Below are 25281 nucleotides of genomic sequence, written 5' to 3' on the forward strand. Positions count from 1 at the left end.
GACAATCACTCAATGTAACTGAAGAAAACATTTTCAATCAATTCCCAAGCACAGGTGAAATAATATCCAGCTCATGATCTCAATGATTGTTCTTCCCCACATAGCTGTTACAAATTTTTAAATTTAAAAATTTGAACAGATATTAGAAGAAATTCTCCAGAGAACTTTGTTACCTGACATTTTCCCATTGATTTCTCTTACATAAGAGAATGAAATGTCAGACACTATTAATTGCAGTGCTACAATAAGCAGTTACAGCAGGACTAATGACTAAATGAAAGTATTTCCTGTCTAATTCAGAATAGATGTATTCTTTTAAATGTATTCAATTTAGATGAATGCAATACGTCTATATTCATTACAGTTATACATACCTGTGGGCTGAATTGATGGGGCGGTAATTGCCAGCTTTAGAAATGAAATAGTGTTGTCAGTCTGAAGGTAGAATACCCATTTTCTTATCATATTTTATACACCCACACCATAGATAATTTCCTAAACCATTCCTTCAAATATAAAAATTTTACTCTAGAATTACCAGTGTACTTAGTGACTGAATACTTAATCTGTCAGGATTTTCTTCAGAGTGGGTGAGGATTGCACTCTGTCATAAGGAAATGACAGAAGGGGAGTAAGAGTCACAAAATCTCTCTACGTATTGTAACTCACATGTCATTCTGTATACCATCAGCTCAGTTATGTGCATTACATGACATAGATGATTCTTTTTAGATGATACATTGTTTTTTTTGAGAGCAATAAATGTTAAGTTGCTAAAAACTAGCATTTTCTATTTTCAGAATATTCTCACCATGTAACAAAACTGAGCAAAATGTAGACTAAGTTCTCATACTCTATCCAACCTTCCAAATAAGTAACATTTTTCATTATGCGGTAAACTATATGTTATAATTAATGAATCTGGTTTGATAACTCAGTTTTTTTTTCTTTTAGCAAAGTCTACCTTTTCTACTAGGGCTTACCCTGTAAGTTGTAAAATTATTTGTGTCTTGACACAGCAAGCATATTTCAGAACATTCAGTACTCTGGTACAATTGTTAACCTGGTAGAAAAAATGTATTTGTTACATTTATTTATTCAAGCATTATTTAGTAGATATTTTATATTTGTGAATATTTTCTATTTCCTTTCAAAAATATTGACAGATTTTACTGGTAAGGGCTGATATTCCCTCAAAGAAAATGATAGCCCTCACAGAAAATATACTAGGTCTCTTTGGGTCAAAACTTTCTTAATAAAGACCCAGAAACATAACAAATTAAAGAAAGTTTGGACTAATGATATTGCATTAAACTGCAGAGCTTCTGTATGGCAAAGGACATAGCAAGTTAAATAGAAAGCCCACAGAAACGGAGAAGATCTTCACTAACCATACAACAAAGGCCTCATATCTAAAATATATCTAAAGCTAAAAAATTGAATCTCTGCAAAACAAATCTTCATAGAAATAGCCGTCCAATTAAAAAATTGGCCAAAGACTTAAAGAGGTCTTCTCTGAAGAGGAAATAGACACATGAAGAAATGCTCGACATCTCTGGCCATAAAAGAAATGCAAATCAAAATAACTTTGAGATTCCACCTCACTACAGTTAGAATGGCGATGATCAATAAATCTAACGGGCTGGGAGTTTGGCCTAGTGGTAGAGTGCTTGCCTAGCATGTACGAAGGCCTGGGTTCGATTCCTCGGTACCACAATCATAGAAAAAAAGCCAAAATTGGTGCTGAGGCTCAAGTGGTAGAGCTGTAGCCTTGAGAAAGTCCAAGGACAGTGCTCAAGCCCTGAACTCAAGCCCAAGACTGGCAAAAAAAAAAAAGAAATCTAATAACAACAGATGCTGGTGGGGATGTGGCCAGGACAGATTGCTACTACACTGTTGGTGGGAGTGTAAACTTGTTCAACCACTCTGAAACATAGAGCTCTCCTGTGACCCAGCAATCCCACTCCTTGGTATTTACCCAAATATTCAGAAATAAGTACTTAATTTTCTTTTTTTTAATCTTTACAATTATTATCGATTTTTATTAGAATCCAAAGTATTTGTTTTCTTTTAAAAAATAATTATATTTTATTGTCGGGGTGAGTACTTAATTGTAAATAAAAAGGAGCAAAAGAAAATGATAGTCCTTGTATACTAATCATTACAAATGAGGGAAACCATGCATATATTTTTGTTTGTGAAGAATAACTCAGATAAATGAGTATATTTCTAGACTATAGCTAAAGAAGTTATAGTCTTTAGGTTTAAATTCCATCCTTCTCTAAAACCAGTGAAGAAGTATGTAGGGGAAGATCTGGTGAAGACCAAGAAAAAGCACCAGGAGACAAAGGAAAACAGATTGCTATACTAGATTTTTGGTGAAAAGTATCTAGTGAATTAAAATCAGTCTTCCTGCTGTAGAAAGGCAAAGATCTTTACCAAAGGAAGTTTCAACCAGTGATAATAAATACCTCCTGTGAAACTCCTCTCATGTTTGTTGTCATTTTGACAAATAAAAATTATCTTTATACTAATAAGAATTATTTGATTTAACTTATTTTTGCTTTATCTTGTCATAGTTTGGGATGATATATTGTGAACTCCATCAACTGTATTAAATTTGCAGTAGTATTTCCATGATTTTATGTAATTTTTCACACAATAATCTTGAATGCTATTATTATCTTTTTTAAATTTCAATATCTGAAAGTGCTTCAAGTGTTTTAAGACCAACCTGGCCATTCACACAACTCAGTCTCGAAAGGTGAGTTAATATATTTTCTCACTATTAATAAAACTAAATGAATAAAAGCTTCTAAAGCAAGTTTTCCCTTCCTCTGCCTGTTGCAAAATGCAGGAAGATAATGGGATTTCAAAGGGTTTTCTGAGTCAGCAACAATCACTTTTCTTGGAAAAGGAAAATGTGCTGTCTTTGAAGCAGGAATTTTGTTTGGGGATGATATAATTAGACATGTTAAGAGAAGATTAGAATCCTTAAAGTGATCTCTTACATATTACAGTGAAAGGTGAAATGTGGCCTTTTACGCAGACTAGGAATTCAATCCTTGAAGGTTTGAGATGATATTATTACCAAGGAAAGAAGAAAACAGCATTTGATATCTATCTCCTGCCTTTTAAAAATAAATAGAATACATATTTACAATTGGTTGTTCAGTGTTATTACCTTATATTTTCCTAGTACCCATCTCTCAATTTTAAAGTTATAACAAGTCCTTTCATTCTCTCTGGTAGTAAAGGTACCGACTCATCCTGAATCCCCCAATGAGTTAGCAGAGGCAGTAGACTAAGTACAATACTTCAAAACCAATGCCTGCCACCTCCAGGCATCTCTTTTACATGAGTGAATACAAATACATATCCTTTCCTCACATACAATGTTATTTATAAAAGATACACAGGGTGCTGGCATGGTGGAAGTCACATCACTACCTAAGAGGCCAGCCTCCATTACAGAAACTTCATTTTCTCTACTAATGGCAGAACAAGCTTCATAGAACCAGGAAACCTTTCAAACAGCAAATTTGAATTGGATGTATATTTGAAATTCATTGTAAGCCACCTTAAATTATCCATTTATAAATACTAAAGCAGGAAAATGGGGAAAAGTGAATTACACTGACAGAGAAAACTGAATAACTAACACAGTAAGTAGTCTATACATTTTATATAGGGGGAAGATGTGTTTTTAAAGTTTGTGAAGTTGGTTCACTGGGTTTGCTCAATAATCTTACATCTAAGAGTCATTTATAATCTGTTACCCATGGAACCTTATGGACAGACTTATGGGAAAATTGTGTTTTCTGCAGTGTTACCAGACCCAAAACTCTGTTGATTCCCCACAAGACTTGCATAAAAGATACACCGGATTCTTACTGAATTACATTATAACATATCTATTTGTATTACCTAATTTTTAAATGATTTGTATCAAGACAGCCATCATATTCAATTTGCAATTCATTTCTAAATTTTTAAAGGATTCATTCGATATGATTAACAAGAAGCTTGTTTTCATTTTACTTCATAAATGTTTTATTTTGTTAAATAAACTTCAAAACCATACCACACTAGGTAAACTATAAGAGAGAAAACTTGAATATCTAGCAAATCAAGAAAAAGTATTATATCTTTTATGTAAATTTTGTTTATTTTTAAATATTTTTTAAAATTCACTGGTAATATCAGGTCACCATTTGTTTAAAAACTGTGTACTTGTTTCAAAGAATACATATCATTCTGGATCACTTTCAGAATTATTTGATCAATAGAAGTATGCAATCATTCAATATAAATGTCCAGATAGACTGCATGTTTACAAGGGTGGGAGGAGTCAAGTAATACTACATGTTTACTAAGGGAGGGAAAGAGAAGAGAGGGAGAGGGAGAAGAGAGAGAGAGAGAGAGAGAGAGAAATCAACATCAGTACTGATTTATTTCTATTTTCTAGACTATTCTGAATCAGATAACCATTTTTGCCCTTCTTATCTCAATTTTTGTCCTTTTTATCTTTATATGTAATTCTGTTCCATTGGACTGTAAATTTCAAAAGATAAAACTCATTAAGAATTTAACTTTTAACAGTTTTTTTAGTAAGAAACTCCTTTTTTCCCATTATATTTTTTATTGTAATTAATAGAAGGGTTACATTATATTCACCAGATAGAAGGTGCAGTACTTCACATACATTGATACCCTTTCTCATGTCTTTGCCCCCATTTCTCTCCTCCCACCCCCACCCCACATCTTGTTTTCCCCCTTCCCTATCCAATTTCTAATAACCAAATATGCATATGTACAATATATCAGATAACAAGGTGAAATACTGCAATAATATGAAATAGCCAAGGGACAGCAAAAGAGATGAGAGATAACATAGTAATTAAGGACAACAATCACACATTATATGGCATTTGAAGAAACTTTAAAAAAAACATATTACCTTTAGTTTTAAAAATAAAAATCTCTTCTGCACAAATATTTATTGGATCTTGGAATACGTGGATGCTTGGATAAATGGATGGTAAACAGTTGATTGGATGGTTGAGGCAGAATGGTTCATTGAAAAATGTGCTCCTACTTCTCTATGTCAGGCATCTGATTTGATATAAAGCATAAAATTATTGAATATCTCTTGCCTCTTCTGCTAAATGGTAGACTGGATTTATATAATCTTCCCCTAGCTTGAGATTTTATCCTCTAGTATCTGCTTCATATGGTTGGACTCACTCTTTTCCATCTATGTAGTCAGTCCAATTTTACACCACAGTAAGCCTACCTTATTCTGGATAATACCACAAGCCACTGAGTTACAGTTCTCTTACCAAGACTGTCCTCTGCCTATCCAGCTCTAACCCTGATTTTCAAATGTTGCCAAAGAATCTTAGAGAATGGCTCTTTCCTGCTTGCCTGCTTTTATTTCCTTTTCTCCCTGTCTTTCCTTTCCTCCTTTCTCTTTCCTTCTTTGTCATTTATATTATAAACTTATGATTCTATGTTCATATCTTAGCTTTCTATTTTCAAATCTTCAGACTGCTGCTAATAGGTTTAGTCTGTCTGTTACTTCGCTTGGACCCATTAGAATACCAATTATATATATTTTGTTGATGGTATGGGAATTCATATACCATTGCCTGGTAAGAAAAGTAAAGCAATAATTAGGACATGAAATTTAGTTATATGACTTTTTAAAATATGAGTATTTGTAAGAAATGTTCTATAATTTACAACTATTAGAATGTAAAATTTTGTACCAAAAACCATGTAACAAGATAAATGTTTTAGGAATCATGAAAATATCAAATATAACTAAAGAATCCTTACTTGTAGCCAATGAGCTATTGTCAAAAAAACCCAACTAATGAAAAACACATTCTGACAGAGATCAAGGTTAATATTCAGCCTGTTATTCCTTCCTAGTTCTAAGACACTCCCTAGGACTATACAAAAAGAAGATAATGTTTAAAAAATAAAAGGAATGGGAAAGATGAGTTTTCCTTAATGAGACATAATGGCTTTCCTTGATGCTAGACCTGCTGCAGGAAAGTGAGCAGTAAATTGGAGATAACCTGCATTCATCCTTAAGAGTTACTGCATCCACAGAGTATTATTTCAGTTCTTCGAGCAACTAAATTTTTACCATAAAGTCACCATCTACAGCTCATTGCTGAATATGGGTTTTCAGTGGCTTTTATTCATATTTTCCTAAAATGAAACCAAATTCTTCTGTTTTCTTAAGTTTCCAGTCAGGATATTTGATCTAATTTGTTAATCCCATCAAGGACTTGATGAAGCCATAGATGTGAAACAGTATGTTGTATGAAAAAATAATACCAATTGACATGTTTAGTGATAGAATTAAAGAGGATAGCACCAGAGCAAAATTGGATAAGAGGTGATCAGGACTAGATAAGAGGCATCTTTATGACACACTAAGGAAATTGACTTTAAAAGGAGATGGTAATCCATAGGTAGTTACCAACAAGAAAGCTAAACTTAGGCTAATTTAAATCCTATCCTCCATTCATTAACTCAGTCATCACAAGTATATGAACTCTCTAAGCAGTAGAGCCTATTTCATACAGAACTATATATATGGGAAAATTTTATATATTTTTCATATATTTTATTGTAATTAATAGAGGAATTACATTAAATTCACCAGATAGAAGGTGCATTACTTCACACACATTGATACCCCTTCTCATGTTTTTACCCCATTTCCCTCCCCCCTATATATTATATATATATATATATATATTTGGGGAATTAAGTAGTTCAAATTGATTAGACATGGAACATCTAAGCATTGTACAGATAATGGTTTTAAAGAACAGGAAATAAACCCGGCAGTATCTAGCAGGAATTGATGCTGTGGAAACTTGTTTAGGTTGGAAGTGGAGACAGTAGAAGTGTCAGGCTCTCATTATACCATTGAATGCATTCATCCATTGCAGAACTAAGTTGGCATGGTGTGGTTGATGAACAGAAGATGGGAGATGCATGACACAGAAAAAAAATTAAGAAGTTAATATCAGAGGGGAAAAACAGTGGTTAATAAAACAAGTGAATAACCAGAAGTATACTTGAGAATAAGCAGAATGATAACATGGAGTCTTTGGCAAGAGAAAGGATAAAGATGAGGCTGCAGTTGTCACTAGAAGGCTACATTGAGAAAACTCATTTGCGTTCATAGTACAGATGATTTCCACACTGCTACACCTTTCAAAAAACATACTGAGACTCATTATAGTATTTTAGTCACAGAAAACTAAATACAAACTTGATTATTATGGATCTGGCTGTGCTATGAGAGAAATATAACTAACCTTTTTTATGCCTTCTTTCATTTTTAAAGGATTTTACAGAAAAGGAGAAGTCCACAAAGAAGGCCATGGAAGATGTAAAGGCAAACTTTTACTGTGAATTATGTGACAAGCAGTACCACAAACACCAGGAGTTTGACAATCATATTAATTCTTATGATCATGCTCATAAGCAGGTAAGTCATACTGTGGAAGTCCTTTGTATTTCTAGATTTACTCCTTTAGAACAGAACTATAAGAATTTGGCCTTATTCATTGGCATCTAAGATTCAGAGGTGGGTTCATTTTGCGTGTCTCTATTTTTTAACTTGAATTTCTTTGTTCAACTATTAAGTGAAATCATTTTCCCCTAAAAGTACCAAAAAACTAGAGATGACCATAGTGATAATCTAATCATAAATCATCTCATTTATTTTAGATGAATATATACGTGAGAACAGAAAGCTGTAAAAGATATTTAACCGGTTCTTGATAGAACTAGAATTTGACTAGTTCTAGCAAATAAGCTATTGTACAATATCTTATTTGCCTCCCATTTTTGTCCTTAAGGAACAATGTGTTTTTGGAAAATAATTTTACATACAGTTATATTTTTCTAAAAGTATCTTCCTAAGAGAGTCAGACTTATTATTTAATAAGTGAACAATTTTGGACAATCAAACAACAACAACAATCCCCAGAGTTCAAACAGGAATAGGCAATGGTTAATAGCAGGTCAAAAGCTTCCATTTCATTTTCTTGGTAGGTCATATACATCTACTTACCATTGTGGGTGCTCTGTACATGGCTATTAAATTTCTTCAATTTGTTTGGGAAGAAGGAATTCATTGTTCATACCCTGTTAGATTTCGTCCTTCATATTTGAGCCAGGGAGATCGTCAATTTGGAAACAGGACTAAGACAGATTCTCCTTGGCCAGAAAAGCCAATAGAGTACCAAGTCTTGATGACAAGTGGACCTGACATGTTGAAATCTATGGGTATGTTATGCATATGATCTATCTATTGATTTAAGCCACATGCTAGTGGCTCATGCCTACTACAACACCTAACTACACAGAAGGCTGAGATCCAAGAATCATGGTTTTGAGACAGCCTGCACCAGAAAACCTGCGAAACTATTATGTCCAATTAATCACAGAAAAAAACCTGCAAGTGTTGTCGTAGATAAGAGGTAAAGTGCTAGCTTTGAGCAAAAGGGAGGTAGGGACAGGACCAGGCTGAAAGATTGGAAAAAAAGAAAAGGTCCAAAATTAACCACAAAATATAATTGCACTAACATCTAAGTATTTGGTGTATAGCAACATATGGACTTGAGAAATGTAAGGCTGATGAAGACCGAGATGTAGTATATACAGCTCACATTATTTCTCTAACAAGAGCAAGCCAATGGGAAAAAAATCAATGACTGTAAAACCCTACACACGCTTATATGTGTAATCACTTTAGAGTCTATTAATTATGCAGTTTTCTATTTCAGTAACCCAGATGAAAGGCCCAGAAACTTGTATTTTGAGATAATAAAAAGGATACTTTCAAACATGTGTAAAATTAATTGTGTATCTGGCACAAAATAATCTTGTTTCATAATACCACACCCTTCAAAACATAACTTCATTACTACATAAATCCCATGCATCATACCTTCTCATCTAAAAGTGGTATTTTGTTTTGGTGTGTTTGTGTTTTCTCCAAACCGGTTTTACATATATTGGTATCTTCTCAAATTCAGAGTTTTATGTTTTTGTTGATGAGAAACCAGTAGAGATATATCGTGTCTTTCCATAAGGAGGAAGGTGATGTCTGATTATCTCTCTTCACATGACCTTAACTTTAATCTATGGGTTCAGATACTACCACCTTGATTCATCCATCATATAAGTCACCCTGCAATCTTTTTTCCATGAATGTGTTTCTGGTATATATTTCCTCACTGAGTTTTATATATATATATATATATATATACACACACACATATATATATATATATATATATGTTTAAGATAGATTCTCATAAGCATTACTCCCCAGGAGATTTTTATACTTATGACTCTCAGACTGCATATTAGAAAAATACTCCTGGGATTCATAGAAACAGAAGATAAGGCTGTTGTCATGGGACTAGGGTATTTGATTTTTTAAATCTATGCCTTATGAATGTAAGAGATCAAGTAACAACTTCATATAAGATGGCATTCTTGGAAGTAGAAACATGAAATTAAGGTAAGGAAATGGAAGAAGTTTATGTACCTGGTGAGAACTATGGGAATCCAATGGCGAATCTTCCACAGCAGGTAGGCAAACATAGTATCTCGTGGACCTTAGAAATCTGATGGAATCAATTTTCATTGTATTGTTTCTTATTTCCACTTGCTTTAAACATACTGATAGAATTTTATTTCAATGTTTCTATTTTACAATTTGTCACTCCTGTGTATCTTTATGCTTATATTCTAACTCTCTTGCACATACTACTTTATCAAATGCTGACTGAATTTTGAACATGTCCAATGTGTTCCATGTGGAGAAGATATATTTTCTACTCACTCTCAGGGAGCTAGTAATTCAGTTGTGAAGTCAGTACATTAAATGGTGTAGATATTGTATCCTTTAAACAATTAAAAGTCAGCCAAGAAAGTAATTTCAAAAGGAAGACAAGTGAACTGAATCCATAACGAAGTTAAATGAAAGTCGATAGAAGTCAAACTTGCTGTCAAAAATGGTAGGCCTTTTTTGATTAAAAAAATAATCATCTCATATTGTTATAATAGCTCACCTTGTTATCAGATATATTTTATATATGCTTAATTGGCTGTTTGAAATAGGAGAGGGAAGAGTGGAAATCAAGGCGTGAGGGGGGATGGGGGAGGGAAATGGGAAACAGGACATGAGAAAGGGTATCAATATTTGTGAAGTAATGTACCTTCTATCTGATGAATATAATGTAACCCTTCTATTAATTACAATAAAAATATATGAAAAAAATCTCGGAAAGCCTAAAAAATAATAATCAAGGCCTAGGAATGAGGGACTCATAAACATTTATGAAAGGCATTCAATAAACAAGTTATGGGGCTGGAAGTTTGGCCTAGTGATAGATTGCTCTCCTAGCATTCATAAAGACCCAGATTCGATTCCTTGGTACCACATACACAGAAAAAGTCAGAAGCAGTGCTGTGGCTCAAGTAGCAGAGTTCCAGCCTTGAAAAATCCCAAGGAAAGTGCTCAGGCTCTGAGTTCAAGCGCCAGGGCTGGTAAAAAACATCATTATGGTAAAAATGACACAACTCTCTTGTGGAATCTCTTCATGATTCCTTGATACTGTATCAAACTTCCTGCACTATTTCACTTGTACTCATTTTTGCTTTATTTTTTCAATATTCTTACTGCACCTCACTCTTCATCTCCCAAGGGCCTTCTAACTAGATTACCAACTCTTAGTACTTAGCCTGCCCCAAACCAACTTGTCCATGTCCAATCATACTAATGTTTTTAAATTACATTTACGTAGTCATTCTCCTACTAGGAAATCTTTATTGGCTGGTAACTGACTATTAAAGGAGTCTCAACATTTAGCCTGTCACTCAAAACCTCCACAATATGGATCTTAAATCCAATTCCAGATTTATCTCCTAGAACTCCAGAATTCTCCTACATTCTTTCACAAGCTGCCTTATGCTTCTCCACCTGCTTCACTTGGCTCATGATCTTCTCCCTGTGTGGAATGCCTCCCATTTAGTGGCTGCATTTCAACACATGCCTCTGCACATTTAAAGCATAGATTCAAGAATTTCATATAGGAACATTTAAGTAATTCGTATTTCATGGAAAACTTAACACTGCACTTTTTATCAAATTGCTTTGCTCAAATTTATTACTTTTGTGGAAAATTTATGCATAAGCTGCCCATTTTGAAAAAAACAGAATAATTAAATTTTCTGTCGACCACACTGCTAGCTTGTGTTACACTGAAATGCTTGCATTTATAAAGGTTTATTTGGGTCTAAAATATTTTTAAAAATTACCTAAACCTGGGCCAGGAGTTTGGCCTAGTGGTTAAAGTGCTTGCCTAGCATGCATGAAGACCCGGGTTCGATTCCTCGGTACCACATACATAGAAAAAAGTCGGAAGTGGTGCTGAGGCTCAAGTGGTAGAGCTCTAGCCTTGAGAAAGTCCAAGGACAGTGCTCAGGCCCTGAGCTCAAGCCCAGGACTGGCAAAAAAAAAAAAGAAGAAAATATGTATGAAAATAAAATATGGAAAAAATTTCTCCACATTTTAAACTCAAGAGTGTCAATTGGTTCTGTGTTCATTCACAGCTTTTCTTGATAGGGATAATAAGTATAACTATGAAGACTGAAATTTTACTAAGAAAAAAATTGAACATGAACAATGTGAGAGGCTGCCATAACTTTATTTTCCAAGTGGATTAAGATGCAATATCTTGCCTCTTATGATGAACTTCCAATAATATGACCTTTGAGTAAATTTAGAAATAAATTTAAAATGAGAATTGAATCTATTAGTTAACAACAAACAACTTATTGATATATTTTTTTAAAAAGTAATCTTGGAATTATCCTCTTTGCATTTCCTTTATTCTTTAATATTTAGTCAGGATCATTTCATTAAATAAGTGAATTCTAAGACATATTTTTCTTTGAACAGCAGTGTTATATGTTTCATTGTTTTATGGCAGCAATTATATTATTATTTATAGTTTAACTATGATTCAAACATGTAATTAAAAGTAAGACAATCTGTTAAAAATAGATAGAAATGAATTCCATTAAACATTTAATAATAATTTTCTATAATTTTTTGCCGCTCCTGGGACTTGAACTCAGGGCCAGGGCACTGCTCTTGGATATTTTTTGCTCTCAAGTAGCACTCTGCTACTTGAGCCACAATGTCACTTCTAGGTTTTTCTGTGTATGTGGTAGCCTGGAAAGGAACCCAGGGTTTTGTGCATGTTAGGTGAGCACTCTACCACTAGGCCACACTCCCACATCCCAGCCCCTACACTGGTCACTGGTGACTCATTTCTATAATCCTAGATGTTAAGGAGGCTTTAACCTGAGGATGAGAATTCAAAGCCAGCGCAGCAAGGAAGTTTTACAGACTTTCTTGTTATCTCCAATTAGAGACCAAAAAGCCAAAAATGGAACTATGGCTCAATTGGTAGAGTCCTAATCTTGAAGAGAAAAGCTTTAGGATAACCATCAATCCCTAAATTCAAGCCCTAAAACCACACACAGACACACACACACACACACACACACACACACACACACACACACACTCACGAAAAAAAGTAAAATAGAAATAAAGAACAACAGTATGTTTTTCTATTTTCATTTGGATATAAAAGAATAAAACAATGACTAAAATAATTCACTTCTCCTTATTCCAGTCCCAGGACTTCCGATGTCTTATTTTGTTTATTTATTACTTTTGAGTGGACCCTGTAAGTCTAAGAGTTTAAGAAATTAAACATATAAGATAAAATTTGGAAACCACTGCTTATCATGTGAATGTCATTATTCTGTTTTCATACTTGATCTATCTTTAACTGGGTTTCAGTTTCAGTGTAACTATCAAGAATTTCTATGTCATCTTGAATCTTTATCCTTTCTCTTTTGGAAGCCTTTCAATTTTCCATCATTTCTTCTTAGAACAAATATTTGCTTAATGTCAACCCATAGAACATACATATTTTCAAATGCTGTGCAGAAAACTACAAATTGAATACATCAAATAATAAAAATATATAGGATATCAAGTGATTGTGGGGAAAATATAAAGATGCAAGATATATTGGAAGAGTTGTGCAGAGAATACAATTTTATTTCAGGGCTTCAGTGAAGACCTTACTATGCAACTACACAACTACAAGGCACAATGGAGCAATGCTTACAACCATCAGGCTAAGGGGGAATATTCCAGGTGAGAAGAAAATGCTAACTATAAAATTTGGATGGTAAATTTCTAAAACACTAAAGCTCTTATCTGAGTTACTATGTGATGATGAATCAGTCTTCTAATATACAGACCATTCTTTTACATCTGTTATTTACTATTTCTCTATCTTCCATTTCTTTTTCAAAATACTTTATTTAAACATTTGACTAGGAAAATTCACTATTGCGGTTCTTATGTTCATTTTTTCATAGTAATGTCAAAATTATGAGACATTTTCACAAGTTTATCTTCTAAATCATCTACAGAACATTTTCAACGTGTGGGGTATTGTGAATGTGTGTATGGAAAGAGAAAGGTTAATTTTAATCTATGGCTTACAGCCATTCTTATTTACAAGTGAGAGGGTACAAATTTTGTTTGGCAAGTTTCTTATACATAGGTTGGGCTAGGTAGAAAGCTTCAATGTAGTAGGAACTTGTATTTTCCTTGGCTCATCCCTAAGTGTGAATATCTATAGATATCTGGCAAAACATGAAAAACTAAAGGTTTAGGATCTTTCTAGTAGTCAGTGCTTAATTTAATTCCTTCTTATTTTAAGTGGTTTACAGATCGACTCTAAGTTGTACCAGATAGATAGAGTCATGCAAGGAACCAATATTTCTGGTAGAGTACTGGAAGGACCTACAGTCACTATTGCTCTTTTGATGACTTTATACAATTCCCCAATTACAGGACTGAGCTTTACTTTTCCACATCTAATAAGAAACTTGGATTAATGTCACTTTTTCTTCATCTTAGCTATCTTGCCTGCTGATCTGTTAGGACTACTTATCTCTTTATTCTCTCTGTGCTCTGTCTCTCTCTGTATATGTGTGTCTCCTCTTTCTCTGTTCATACTATGCTCTATCTTTCTCTCTCCCCTGTGTTTGTCAGTATGTCTTCTGTTTCCTTATTAATAGGGCAAATGTTAGTTTCCTCAGTTATTGTGACAATGAACTAAAAGCCATATTTCAAATCCACTTATCCAGTGTATGGCATACAATAGGTACCAGCACAGCTGAGAGGACTGTATTTCACATGATGTATTTTCCAATGGAGGCCAGATGACCATTCCTCAAGAAGGATAGGTTAAGGATTCTCTGAGCAAATGGGAGGCTGAAGGGCCTTACTTCATTATGAGTATGCATATTTGTCATTGAATGGAAATTTCTTTCATTTTATACATTAGGTTTAAAGTAGGCAATGAGATAAATAAATTTTGGGGGGATCATGGGTCTTGAACTCTGCCTGGACCCTTTCTCTGAGCTCTTCAGCTCAAGGCTACTACCCTAGCCTTGAGCCAAGCCTCTCTCCCCATTTTCTAGAGGTTAATTGGAGATAAAGAGTCTCGGGTCCTTCTGTGCCAGGGCTGGATTTGATCCTCACAGGCTTGAGCCACCACGCCAGGTAAGTAATAGTTTTGTTTGTTTTTTTTTTAAGAAATAGATAACTAGGACTATAGTTTGTTTTAATTATCCCCTGAACAGCTTTTGTCAACTTTGACTGATGTGTGTCAGCAGATATCAGAGACCAAAATTTGTCTTGTCTTTAGGACAAGTCTATGCAGCTACACAAACTTATTTTTACTAGTGTATTTTGTAATAATTCAGACTTACATTCTAGCTACTTAACATAATATTTCATCAGACAGCTTGATTCTGAGTAAAATAAAAATAATATTTAGTTCCATTATAGTGCTCTGCTTAATGATGGTCTATTAAACCATTGCTCAAGATTTACCAGAGGCCATGCTGTCTCATTTTTTTTGTATGATTGAATAACCACAGAGACCTTCTTGGATGAGGTCTTCCCTACAATACTCTAAACTAACTTCTGGTGGTTTAAATAATGAAATCACAACCATTGATAAGCCATAAGGTAGGTTTGATGCCACAACCCTTGCATGTTAATCATGCCAAAAGGGGAAAAAGAGATGAGCAATACATATAACATATGCAAATCATTTCAGTTTCTTCTCTATCTGCAGCCACTTTTCATTCAGTTAAATCAGTTGTATTTATAGACATAAGTTATTTATTATTTCCATCACTTCTTAAAAGTGATTATGTACTTCATATATTTAAAGATAAGTAAGCACATCAGTTCTAGCAAAATTTGAATGGGGACATTTCATTTGTAAAAACCTTATTCTTCATCTTATGAGTTGTGATTTTTCATTTTCTTTCTCTTCATTACAAGATGGAAATGGCAACATCCAATCCCCATACAAATTGTGGTAAAACTGATGTACATACTTATCTTTAGATATATGGATAACACATCCCCATTTAACTGAGATTGTAGATGTGAGACATGATTATGTATAAAATCCATTCACTTTAGTGATAAGGCCATATCTGTTTATAAAAAGTAAACTGAATCAATCAGCTATATTAATAAGGCCATGTCAGTAAATAATGTTAGTAAATAATTTGATTTTGCAATATAAAACTAGTGCAACATAATAAAAAGGACCCTTAAAATATATACATTTGCAATAGAATTCCATAAAATAACTTTTAAGATGGAATTTTTAGAGATAAGTCAGTTTGTTGGTCAGCAATAAAATTTAAAACATTTATCTATTTTGGAATTTTAGTGTTTCCATTTCTTTCTTCTTGTTTTTAATAAATCCCTTTTATTTTGTAATAGCAAATGCAAAATGTATTATTCAATGTCCCGAGTATATAAAGACAAACGAACTCAAACTGACTCAGTGCTTAGTCTAATAATCAATTAAATCTCTTAGAATAGTAGATATTACCTATACATTATAGAGTGATGAATTAAATATAATAATAGCATTTGTTAGTGGGTATTACTGCAATATGTTACCTTTTCAACGAAACTCTTTTCCATGAAGTAGAACCCTTATCTTCCTTTTCTCTAAAAATGTTTGCTTTTCAACACATCTAACATCATCAAGCGATAAACCTGAAAATTTTTTTAAAAATCAAGCTTTTCCTTTATTAGAGTTTTCTTTCTAATCTGTCATGAGCAATACAGGAGTCTAATGTGAAAGAATGTTGGATTAAAAAATCTATAAAAAGTATTTGTGGATATAGTATTATTGTACTTTCATGCTATAATCAAGACTTCATTGCAGAGTAAAAAAATCCAAGAGACAGTAAACCAAATACAAAAATGGATAAATTTATACTGAAATTCTTAACAACCCTCAGAGATTATGGAAATATATAATTTCAATACATTATTAAGGAAAGTAAAACATATTGAGATTCAGTTTGAAGTAGCTAACAGCCATAAAATTTGTTCTGGACTAAGATATGTAATTGACGTATGTCTTTAATTTGCCATGATAATAACACTAATGTCCACTGATTTTCTAAGACGGTTTATTAAAAAAAGAATAAAATGAAATATATTATTTTGATGTTGTAAAAATGTGATTTTCACCTTAATTTGAATCAAAATATACTTTTTTTAAAAATAAAGAGTGGAACAGTTGATAAAACTGAAGTAGCTTTGTTTTCATTCTGCCCGTAATATCTTGGTAAGCAGAGCAAAGATTTAGAAATAATTACAAACTAAAAATTTATTTAAAATATAATATACTTTAGTATACTTTGAATATAATCCACCCTTCAAAACTTGTTTCTTGCGGGGCGAGGTGGCTCATGCCTGTAAATCCTACCTACTCAGGAGGCTCAGGATAGCCGTTCAAAGCCAGCTGGAGCACTAAAGACAGTGAGAATCTTACCTCCAAATAACCTCTAAAAAACAGGAAGTGGGACTTGGCTCAAGGGTAGGGCAGTAGCTTTGAGCTGAAGAGCTCAGGGACAGTGCCCAGGCCCAGAATTCATGACCCATGACCCTTTCCCCCCAGCACCCCCCACAAACACACAAAACAATAACAACAAACAAAACTTGTTTCTTTGTGGTTAATTGGATCCATATTTTCTTTACAAAGCTTCTCCCAAGTTTCTATAGCTTCTTAAATACAAATGAACATTGTACAGTCTGACTGAAATTAGATGTATTCTTTTTCTTCTCTTTTACTTTGTTTCTTTCTCACTCTTTCTCTTCATTTCTTTCCTTCTTCCTTCTATTTCCCACCCTTCCTCACTTCCTTCCTCTTTCCCTTTATTTCTACTCTGTTTCCATCTTCCCTCCCTCCCTCCATCCCTCCCTCCCTCCCTCCTTCCTTTCTTCCTTGCTTCCTTTCTTCCTTCCTTCCTGCTTTCTCTTACTGTTTCGTCCTCTCTCCCTTTCCTTCCCTTCCCTTTGTTCCCTTCCCTTCTCTTCCCTTTCCTTTTCTCTTCTTTTCCTGTACAGAGAGGGACTTCAATATCAGTCTTGGGCACTGTCCTTGAGGGTTTTATTTTTTCATTTTATGTTCTTTTATTTTTTCCTTAAAGTTAACATTCCACAATTTGAGTCATAACTCCACATATAGTTTTGGCTAGAGAATGGTAGTTTATTGGATAGAAAATTTTCACACACTGTTCAGGCTCACTTCAGATCTGTTTCCTGACAACCTGATTATAGATATATTATTGTTGTTTAGTCTTGAATTCATCTAATGTTCTTCGGATTTTACCATTTCCAAACGCACAGAACAGGAAAATTGGAGTAATACATTTCTCTAGTACAAAGAAACATATATATATGTATATATATACATATATATATGTTTACACATATATATAATTTTAGACCCCTATAAGTATGTGTGTATATATATGTACACACATATATGTAAGTATATATCTAAGTATGTGTGTATATGTATGTATATGTATAGATAACCTAGTTTAATTTTAGAAATCAGTAAATATTTTGCAAAATAACAATGCCTAGAAAGGTAGGAGAGAATGAGAGAATAGGTAAAACAAATACTTAATATGTAAAACAAGCTAACAAGAAAGAAACACAATTTCCCATGCATATTTGAAAGAAAACAAAAACAAGACCAATACTCAATACACTAATGTGCAGCAGAATGTCACTCACAAATGTGGAGTGAGATACTGGTTCTCTCTAAGTGCAATTCAAACTAGCACTTTCTAATTTATCTGATGAACATGTGATACTTAGTTTATTAGTGTAATTAGAATCACAGGTGAGAAGTTTCCTGTAGATTCTTGTCTGTTAGGGAGGCAATGATATCTTGAAGACTGTTGAAATTAATTGTAAGGTGATAGACCTAAGCCTCCAGACTAGTTTAGGATCATGATGCAGTTTGTAAAGACTGATTTTTATCATGTAATGCGAAGGAGCTAAGATAGTTTCATAGAGGGAGTAAATTTGTTCAAAATACATTCCATGGAAATATAACACAGTTTCGTTGTGCAATTAATGCATGCTAACAAATATTTTTACTATTTCTTAATTGACAATTTTGAATATTTATGGTGTAAAATGCAATATCTTATTAAATATAAACATTGTGGAATAATCAAGACATTGCCTCACATACTTTTCATTAAAAAGTGGAAAGTTTTGGTTGTTAGGGAAAAAAAATCTATTTAGCTTCGAGTTTACCCTCATGTAGTATCAACATCTCGGTCTTTTGGTATCACACCATAAATTTAATCACCTTACTACAATAAGAAGTTGATGTGTTTAAAAATTGACACTGTCTAGCCTTTTGAGGCACTGCCATACTGCTTTCCATAGTGATTGAATGAGTTTGCACTCCCACCAACAGTGTAGTAGTGATCCCTCCTGGCCACATCCCCTCCAGCATCTGTTGTTATTCGTTTTCCTGATCCTGGCCATTCTAACTGGAGTGAGGTGGAATGACCCAGCAATTCCACTACTTGGCATTTACCAACCATCCAGAAACTAGGGCATACTAAATCCACTACCACAACAATGTTCATTGCAGCATTATTCACCATAGCAAAAATATGGAACCAACCTAGATGTCCCTCAGTTGATGAGTGGATCAACAAGTTGTGGTATTTGTACACAATGGAATTCTATGCTGCTGTCAGAAAAAATGACATTGCCCCATTTGTTAGGAAATGGAAAGACTTAGAAAAGATCATATTAAGTGAAGTAAGCCAGACTCAAAGGAACTTAGGCTCAGTGATTTCCCTCATTTGTCATAATCAGTAGAAACCTTGGGCTCTACTAGCAGAGATCTGCAATAGAGCAAAACCTTGATACATAAGGCCATATAGTAGGAAGCTAATTGAAAAGATCTCCAGGATATTGAAACAAAAGCCATATAATGAGTGATTGTTGTCCTTAATGTATTATGTTATCTCTCATCTCTTTTGCTGTCCCTTGGTTATCTCATATTGTTACAGTATCTCACTTTGTTATCTGATATATTGGATTTATTTGTATTTGGTTATTTGAAATTGGATAGGGAAGGGGGGAAAACCAAAATGGTGGGGTGGAGGGGAGGGTAATGAGGACCAAGACATGTGAAAGGGTATCAATATATGTGAATTAATGCACCTTCTATCTGGCAAATATCATGTAACCCTTTTATTAATTACAATAAAAAAATCTAAAAAAAATTGACACTGTCCTTAGAGTCCCTTGCAATAACAAGTAAAAGCTAAATCCGAGGACATCAAAGACTGTAATAAAGTTTGGTTCATAAAAGGCAATGAAGCTGTAAGCATGGTAAGGAATTGGATTGTACAGGACACTTAGTGAATCTGAGGATAACTTTAGTGGTGGAATAGAATGTGGCTTTGTAGAGGCCAGAGAGTAAGCATAAATTGTGAAGTGCAAATTGTGAATAGTGCTGAAAACTATAGGAAGGTTCTCCAAACCACTGCGCCCCATCTAGTCTGACTTGTTTATGGGACTTGAGAGAGTGCCTGGTACCTCAGAGACAAGCGTTGTGCCTGTTTACCTTCCATTTTTCCTTCTTCACTTTTTTCCCCATAGATTTAGCCTTTTGCATATCCTTGGAACATCACAGCCTTTTAACTTTCCAAAACTCTGCATTCTGATGGAATGCCTAAAATGTATAGAATTGTATGGTTTACTGTGTAAACATATAAGGCATCTGATTAATAAAGATCTTTGAAATATTCTTTCATATAAGTTGTTTCTAAATGCTTGATTGTGTGATTGGTAATAGTGCTAGACTTATTTATGTATAAGGGTCCTATTCACAGATCAGTTTATTCCTATAAGTACTCTGGTATGTGGTATATCAGTTTTCCTTAGATCTTCATTCCATCTAACAACACAGAACTTACATATATATATATATATATACATATATATATATCTTATGTCTATTTTATAAAGATATGAAATCAAATAAATTGAATTTTGATTTTTACTTTTGTATTTCACAGTAGCTTCAAAAATCTTATACAAAATATTTGACTTCATTAATAAGCTTTATTACATACAGTTTCCTCTTATTCAATTAAGTGTAAAATACTGAATGAACATTCCCCCATTGGTAACTGATATCTAAAAACTCACAATAACTCTTCTTTTATCCTTGGCTTTTATACTCAATAAAGAATTAATTTGTCAGTTGTAAATGTTTTTAAAAAATGTAACAATTGCATAGACATAAAATTTATGACTCTGCAGACATAATGTTTTATTACATAGATTAATATGACTTACAAACCCTCAGCCTAATTTTAATTATATTCTAAAATCTAAGTGCCAGTGATTGCATATAGAGATTCCCTTCTTGAATATTGTCTTTAAACATGTCCTTTGTAATATGATGTAAAAATCAATGTCAATAAATTCTTTTAAAAATCCTTGTTTATAGTTATTAGTATCTTTAAAATCTCTTTTTCCCAATGTTTTATAGCTCTCCAACTTGAACTGTCATTTTGTAAGGAGAAAATTGATGTTTATCCCCATGAACTAATTTTCTAAAATCATTTTGCTAGGTTATAGTGACAGAACATAATCTATATTTCTATTTCAAATATAGTTTTCACTCCTCCCAGCTGCTGTGAGTTAATTCTGAAGTCATTTGAGAAGGTATATATCCATTATCTGCCCTCAGGGTTATACGAACGTTGGATATGATTGTTCTCACAATACAGCAGTGCTATGGAAGGCTTCTTCTGCAGCCTTTTTCTTGAAAAAGTTGTTATGTTTCAGCCACAAATCCTTACAGTTTCTTTAAGAGAAAAAGTACTGTACACATGGTATAACCATGCATTTGGCTCCATTTGCCACACAAAAAGAAAACCATGATGACTCAGTATGAATGTAGGTGCTTAAATCATTTCTCCAGATGGCCCCCAAATATCCATTAAAAAGCACTGCCTTTCAACAGACCTAAAGTTTGCACTTTACCACTTAACCTAAGTACATTAACTACTGTCTCTCTTTTTGCATGTCATTTGCTTTGTGGAAAGCATATTTTTACACAATTAAGGCAAGGGAGCACACAGCAATGTGACACTGCCTCCAAGCTTCTCCACATCAAGTCAGATGAATAAAGAGAACACAAAACTTCAAAATTTTGTTTTTAATTTTCTTTTTAACATAATTGTTGACCATGCATCATCTGAAACCTAAGTACTAAGCACAGGAAAAAAATAGTCTTACTTTTATTTTTTTAGCAATGTAAATCACCTCTTCCTAAATAACTTCTGCGATCTATGAACTAGAACTACATACTCTTCCCAGTGACTTGCTACTTCATTTACAAAAAATGTGCCATGATGACACCTGACTAATTGCTTGTTTTGCTTTGCACTTTTGATGTTTTAATGTCCTTCCTCTCCTTTCAAATCTCTAGATAGTGCTATTAGCTCATTTTTTTTTAAAACCATTCAGGAAGAACATCATTTCTGATGAGCACTTAATTTTTTCCTTATTGTATTGTTCTACAATTGCATTATTTGTTGGCATTTAGAAAATACGTCTTTATATATATTTTTATTGTAATTAATAGAAGGGTTACATTATATTCACTAGATAGAAAGTGCATTACTTCACTTACATTGATATCCTTTCTATGTCTTGGTCCCCATTTCCCACCCCCCACCCCCGCCCCTCATCTTCTTTTCCTCCCTTCCCTATCTGAATTCAAATAGCCAAATACATATATATATATATATGTATATATATATATATATATATACACACAATATATCACATAACCAGGTGAAATACTGTAATAATATGAGATAACCAAGGGACAGAAAAAGAGATAAAAGGTAACAAACATAGGACATTAAAGACAATAATCACTCATTATATGGCTTTTGTTTCTATATCTTTGAGGTCCTTTCATTTAGCATCATTCTATATGGCCTTAAGTATCTAGGTTTTGTTTTATTGTAAATCTCTGCTAGGAGAGACCAAGGTTTCTACTGATTATGACAAATGAGAGAAACCATTGAGCCTATGTTCCTTTGAGTCTGGCTTACTTCACTTAATATGTTTCTAAATCTTTCTATTTCCTTACAAATGGGGCACTGTCATTCTTTCTGGCAGCAGTGTAGAATTCCATTGTGCATAAATACTACATCTTGTTGATCCATTCATCAACTGAGGGACATCTGGGTTTGTTCCATATCTTTGCTATGGTAAAAAGTGCTGCAATGAACATCATTGTGCTAGTGGATTTAGTATGTCCTTGTTTCTGGATGAGTGGGTGTTGGAGCCTTATCTCCATCTCTGAGGCCTGTTCATCATTCTGGCTCAGCAGAAAGGGCTTGGCCAGGCATTCCTCGCATGCCTTGCATACCTCTCTTATCTCTGTGTAGGAGATTCCACTGAGCCTCCTGCAGCACAGGTCCCATGTGCTTTCCTGCATTGGTCCCGCCAGTACCAAAAAGTTTGCCCAGAACCTTAGTGATAGCATGATGGCTCTTTTCCTATTGGCTAGCTTCCCAGTTCCCACCTTCTCTTTCCCCAACAGTATATAACTAAGTTCCTGACAATAAACTAGAGATCTGCTGAGCTTTCCTGGCTGACACAGCTCCTCGCTTGGTGTGGTTTCTTCCCTGGTAATTAGGGGAGGGCTGGGTCATTGATATTTACCATCTCCCTCAGCTCTGGGGGACTTCAGGCTAGCCCTGGGTGTCCCTCCCCATACCTGGGCTGCTCCAGAGTAGCAACAAGTGCTGGGTCATAGGGGAGCTCTATGTTTAGTCTTTTGAGGAACTGCCATACTGCTTTCCATAGTGGTTGAATGAGTTTGCACTCCCACCAACAGTGTAGTAGTGATCTCTCCTGGCCACATCCCCTCCAGCATCTGTTGTTTTTAGTTTTCTTGATCCTGGCCATTCTTAGAGTTTTTTTGATTTGCATTTCTTTTATGGCCAGAGATGTGGAACATTTCTTCATGTGTCTATAGGCCATTTTTGTTTCTTCTCCGGAGAAGACTCTTTAAGTCTTTGCCCCATCTTTTAATAGGATGGCTGTTTCTTTGGAGATTAGTTTTGTAGTGATTCAAGTTTTTGAGCTGTTGATATATTTTATATGAGTCCTTTGTCCGTTGTGTGGTTAGTGAAGACCTTCTCCCACTCTGTAGGCTTTCTAGTTAATTTTCTAGCTATGTCCTTTGCCATACAGAGGCTCTGCAGTTTAATTCAGTCCCACTTATCCAACTTTCTCTGATTTGTTTTGTTTCTTGGTCCTTATTAAGACAGTTTCGACCTGTGCCAAGGAGACCTATTGTATCTCCTATTCCTTCTTGTAATGTTTTCAGTTTATCTGCTTTTACCTCCAGGTCTTTGATCCATTTGGAGTTAATCCTGGTGCAGGGTGACAAAGAAGGATCCAATTTTATTTTTCTGCAGGTGCTTAACCAGTTCTTCCAGTACCACTTGCTGAAGAGACTGTCTTTCTTCCATTCTATTTTTTTGCTCCCTTATCAAAGATTAGGTGGCCATAGGTCTGTGGGTTAATATCTGGATCCTCAGTTCTATTCCATTGGTCTTCAGGCCTGTCCTTGTGTCAATACCAAGCTGTTTTGTTCAATATAGCTCAGTAATAGAGTCTAAGGTTTGGTATTAAAATTCCTCCTGTGCTGTTCTTTCTACCAAGATACTGCTGCACTACTATTTCACTATTCAGTTATGAATGAGAGCTTAGCTGGGTATAGTATTCTTGGTTGGTAGTTATTTGTCTTAAGGGCATGACATATATCCAATCTCTTCTTGCTTTCTCTGCTGAGAAATCTGTGGTTATTCTGATTGGTTTTCCTTTGTAGGTGATTGTTCTCTTCTCCCTGGCTGCTTTTAGGTCCTTTCTTTGTTATCTATTGATCCTGTATGGATTATAATGTGGTTGTAAGATGTCCTTTTCCGGTCAGGTCTGTTTGGGGTTCTAAAAGCTTCTTGTATCTGGATGAGCCTGCCCTTCTGGATATTTGGGAAGTTCTCTGAGATGATTCCTTGAAGTATATTTCCAATACCAATGACCTCTTTCTTTAGGCTCTCATAAATACCAATTAGCCTTAAATTAGGCTTCTTAATTGTGTCTTGGACCTCCTGAAGAGTTTTCTCATATTTCCTAGATTTGGTTTGACTCATGTTCTGTTCTTTCTGGATTATCTGCAACCCTGGAGATTCTTTCTTCTGCTTTGACTAACCTGCTATCAATACTTTCTACTTTATTCTTCCTCTCCTTCCCTTCCAATTGTTGATTTTTGATGCCTTGAATCTCTTGTTTTAGATCATATATGGACTTCTGTAACTCCTTGATTTCCTTGAGTGGTTAGCTCAGCAGCTTTACTCTCATTGAACATTTGTTGGAGTTTGGTCAGCTTTTTGTTTGTGGATTCTATGAATTCATTCATTTTGCTTTCTCTAACTTCCTCATTTTCACATAAATCCTTTGTTTTAGCCTCTCTTATTGCTTCCTCACATTAAAGTATCACCTTCTTATGGTTTCATCTCATTTAGATATGGCTTCCTCATGTATCTCTTTCTGTATGTTTTTTGGTCAGCTTTTTGTTTGTGGATTCTATGAATTCATCCATTTTGCTTTCTCTAACTTCCTCATTTTCACATAAATCCTTTATTTTAGCCTCTCTTATGGCTTCCTCA

At 34.3% G+C, this 25281-nt stretch overlaps 1 protein-coding gene across 1 annotated transcript in view; it reads left to right on the forward strand.

The window, feature by feature from the left end:
* Znf804b (zinc finger protein 804B) overlaps positions 1 to 25281 on the forward strand; it is a 369057-nt gene that overhangs the window by 296106 nt on the left and 47670 nt on the right. The window contains exon 2 of the mRNA XM_090332338.1: positions 7376 to 7519. Coding sequence (XP_090188464.1) covers positions 7376 to 7519 — 144 coding nt within the window. The remainder of the gene's footprint in view (positions 1 to 7375; positions 7520 to 25281) is intronic.

The sequence above is a fragment of the Megascapheus bottae genome, chromosome 5, assembly GCF_031878675.1.
Source record: "Megascapheus bottae isolate mThoBot1 chromosome 5, mThoBot2.hap1, whole genome shotgun sequence".
In the NCBI taxonomy this organism is placed as follows: Eukaryota; Metazoa; Chordata; class Mammalia; order Rodentia; family Geomyidae; genus Megascapheus; species Megascapheus bottae.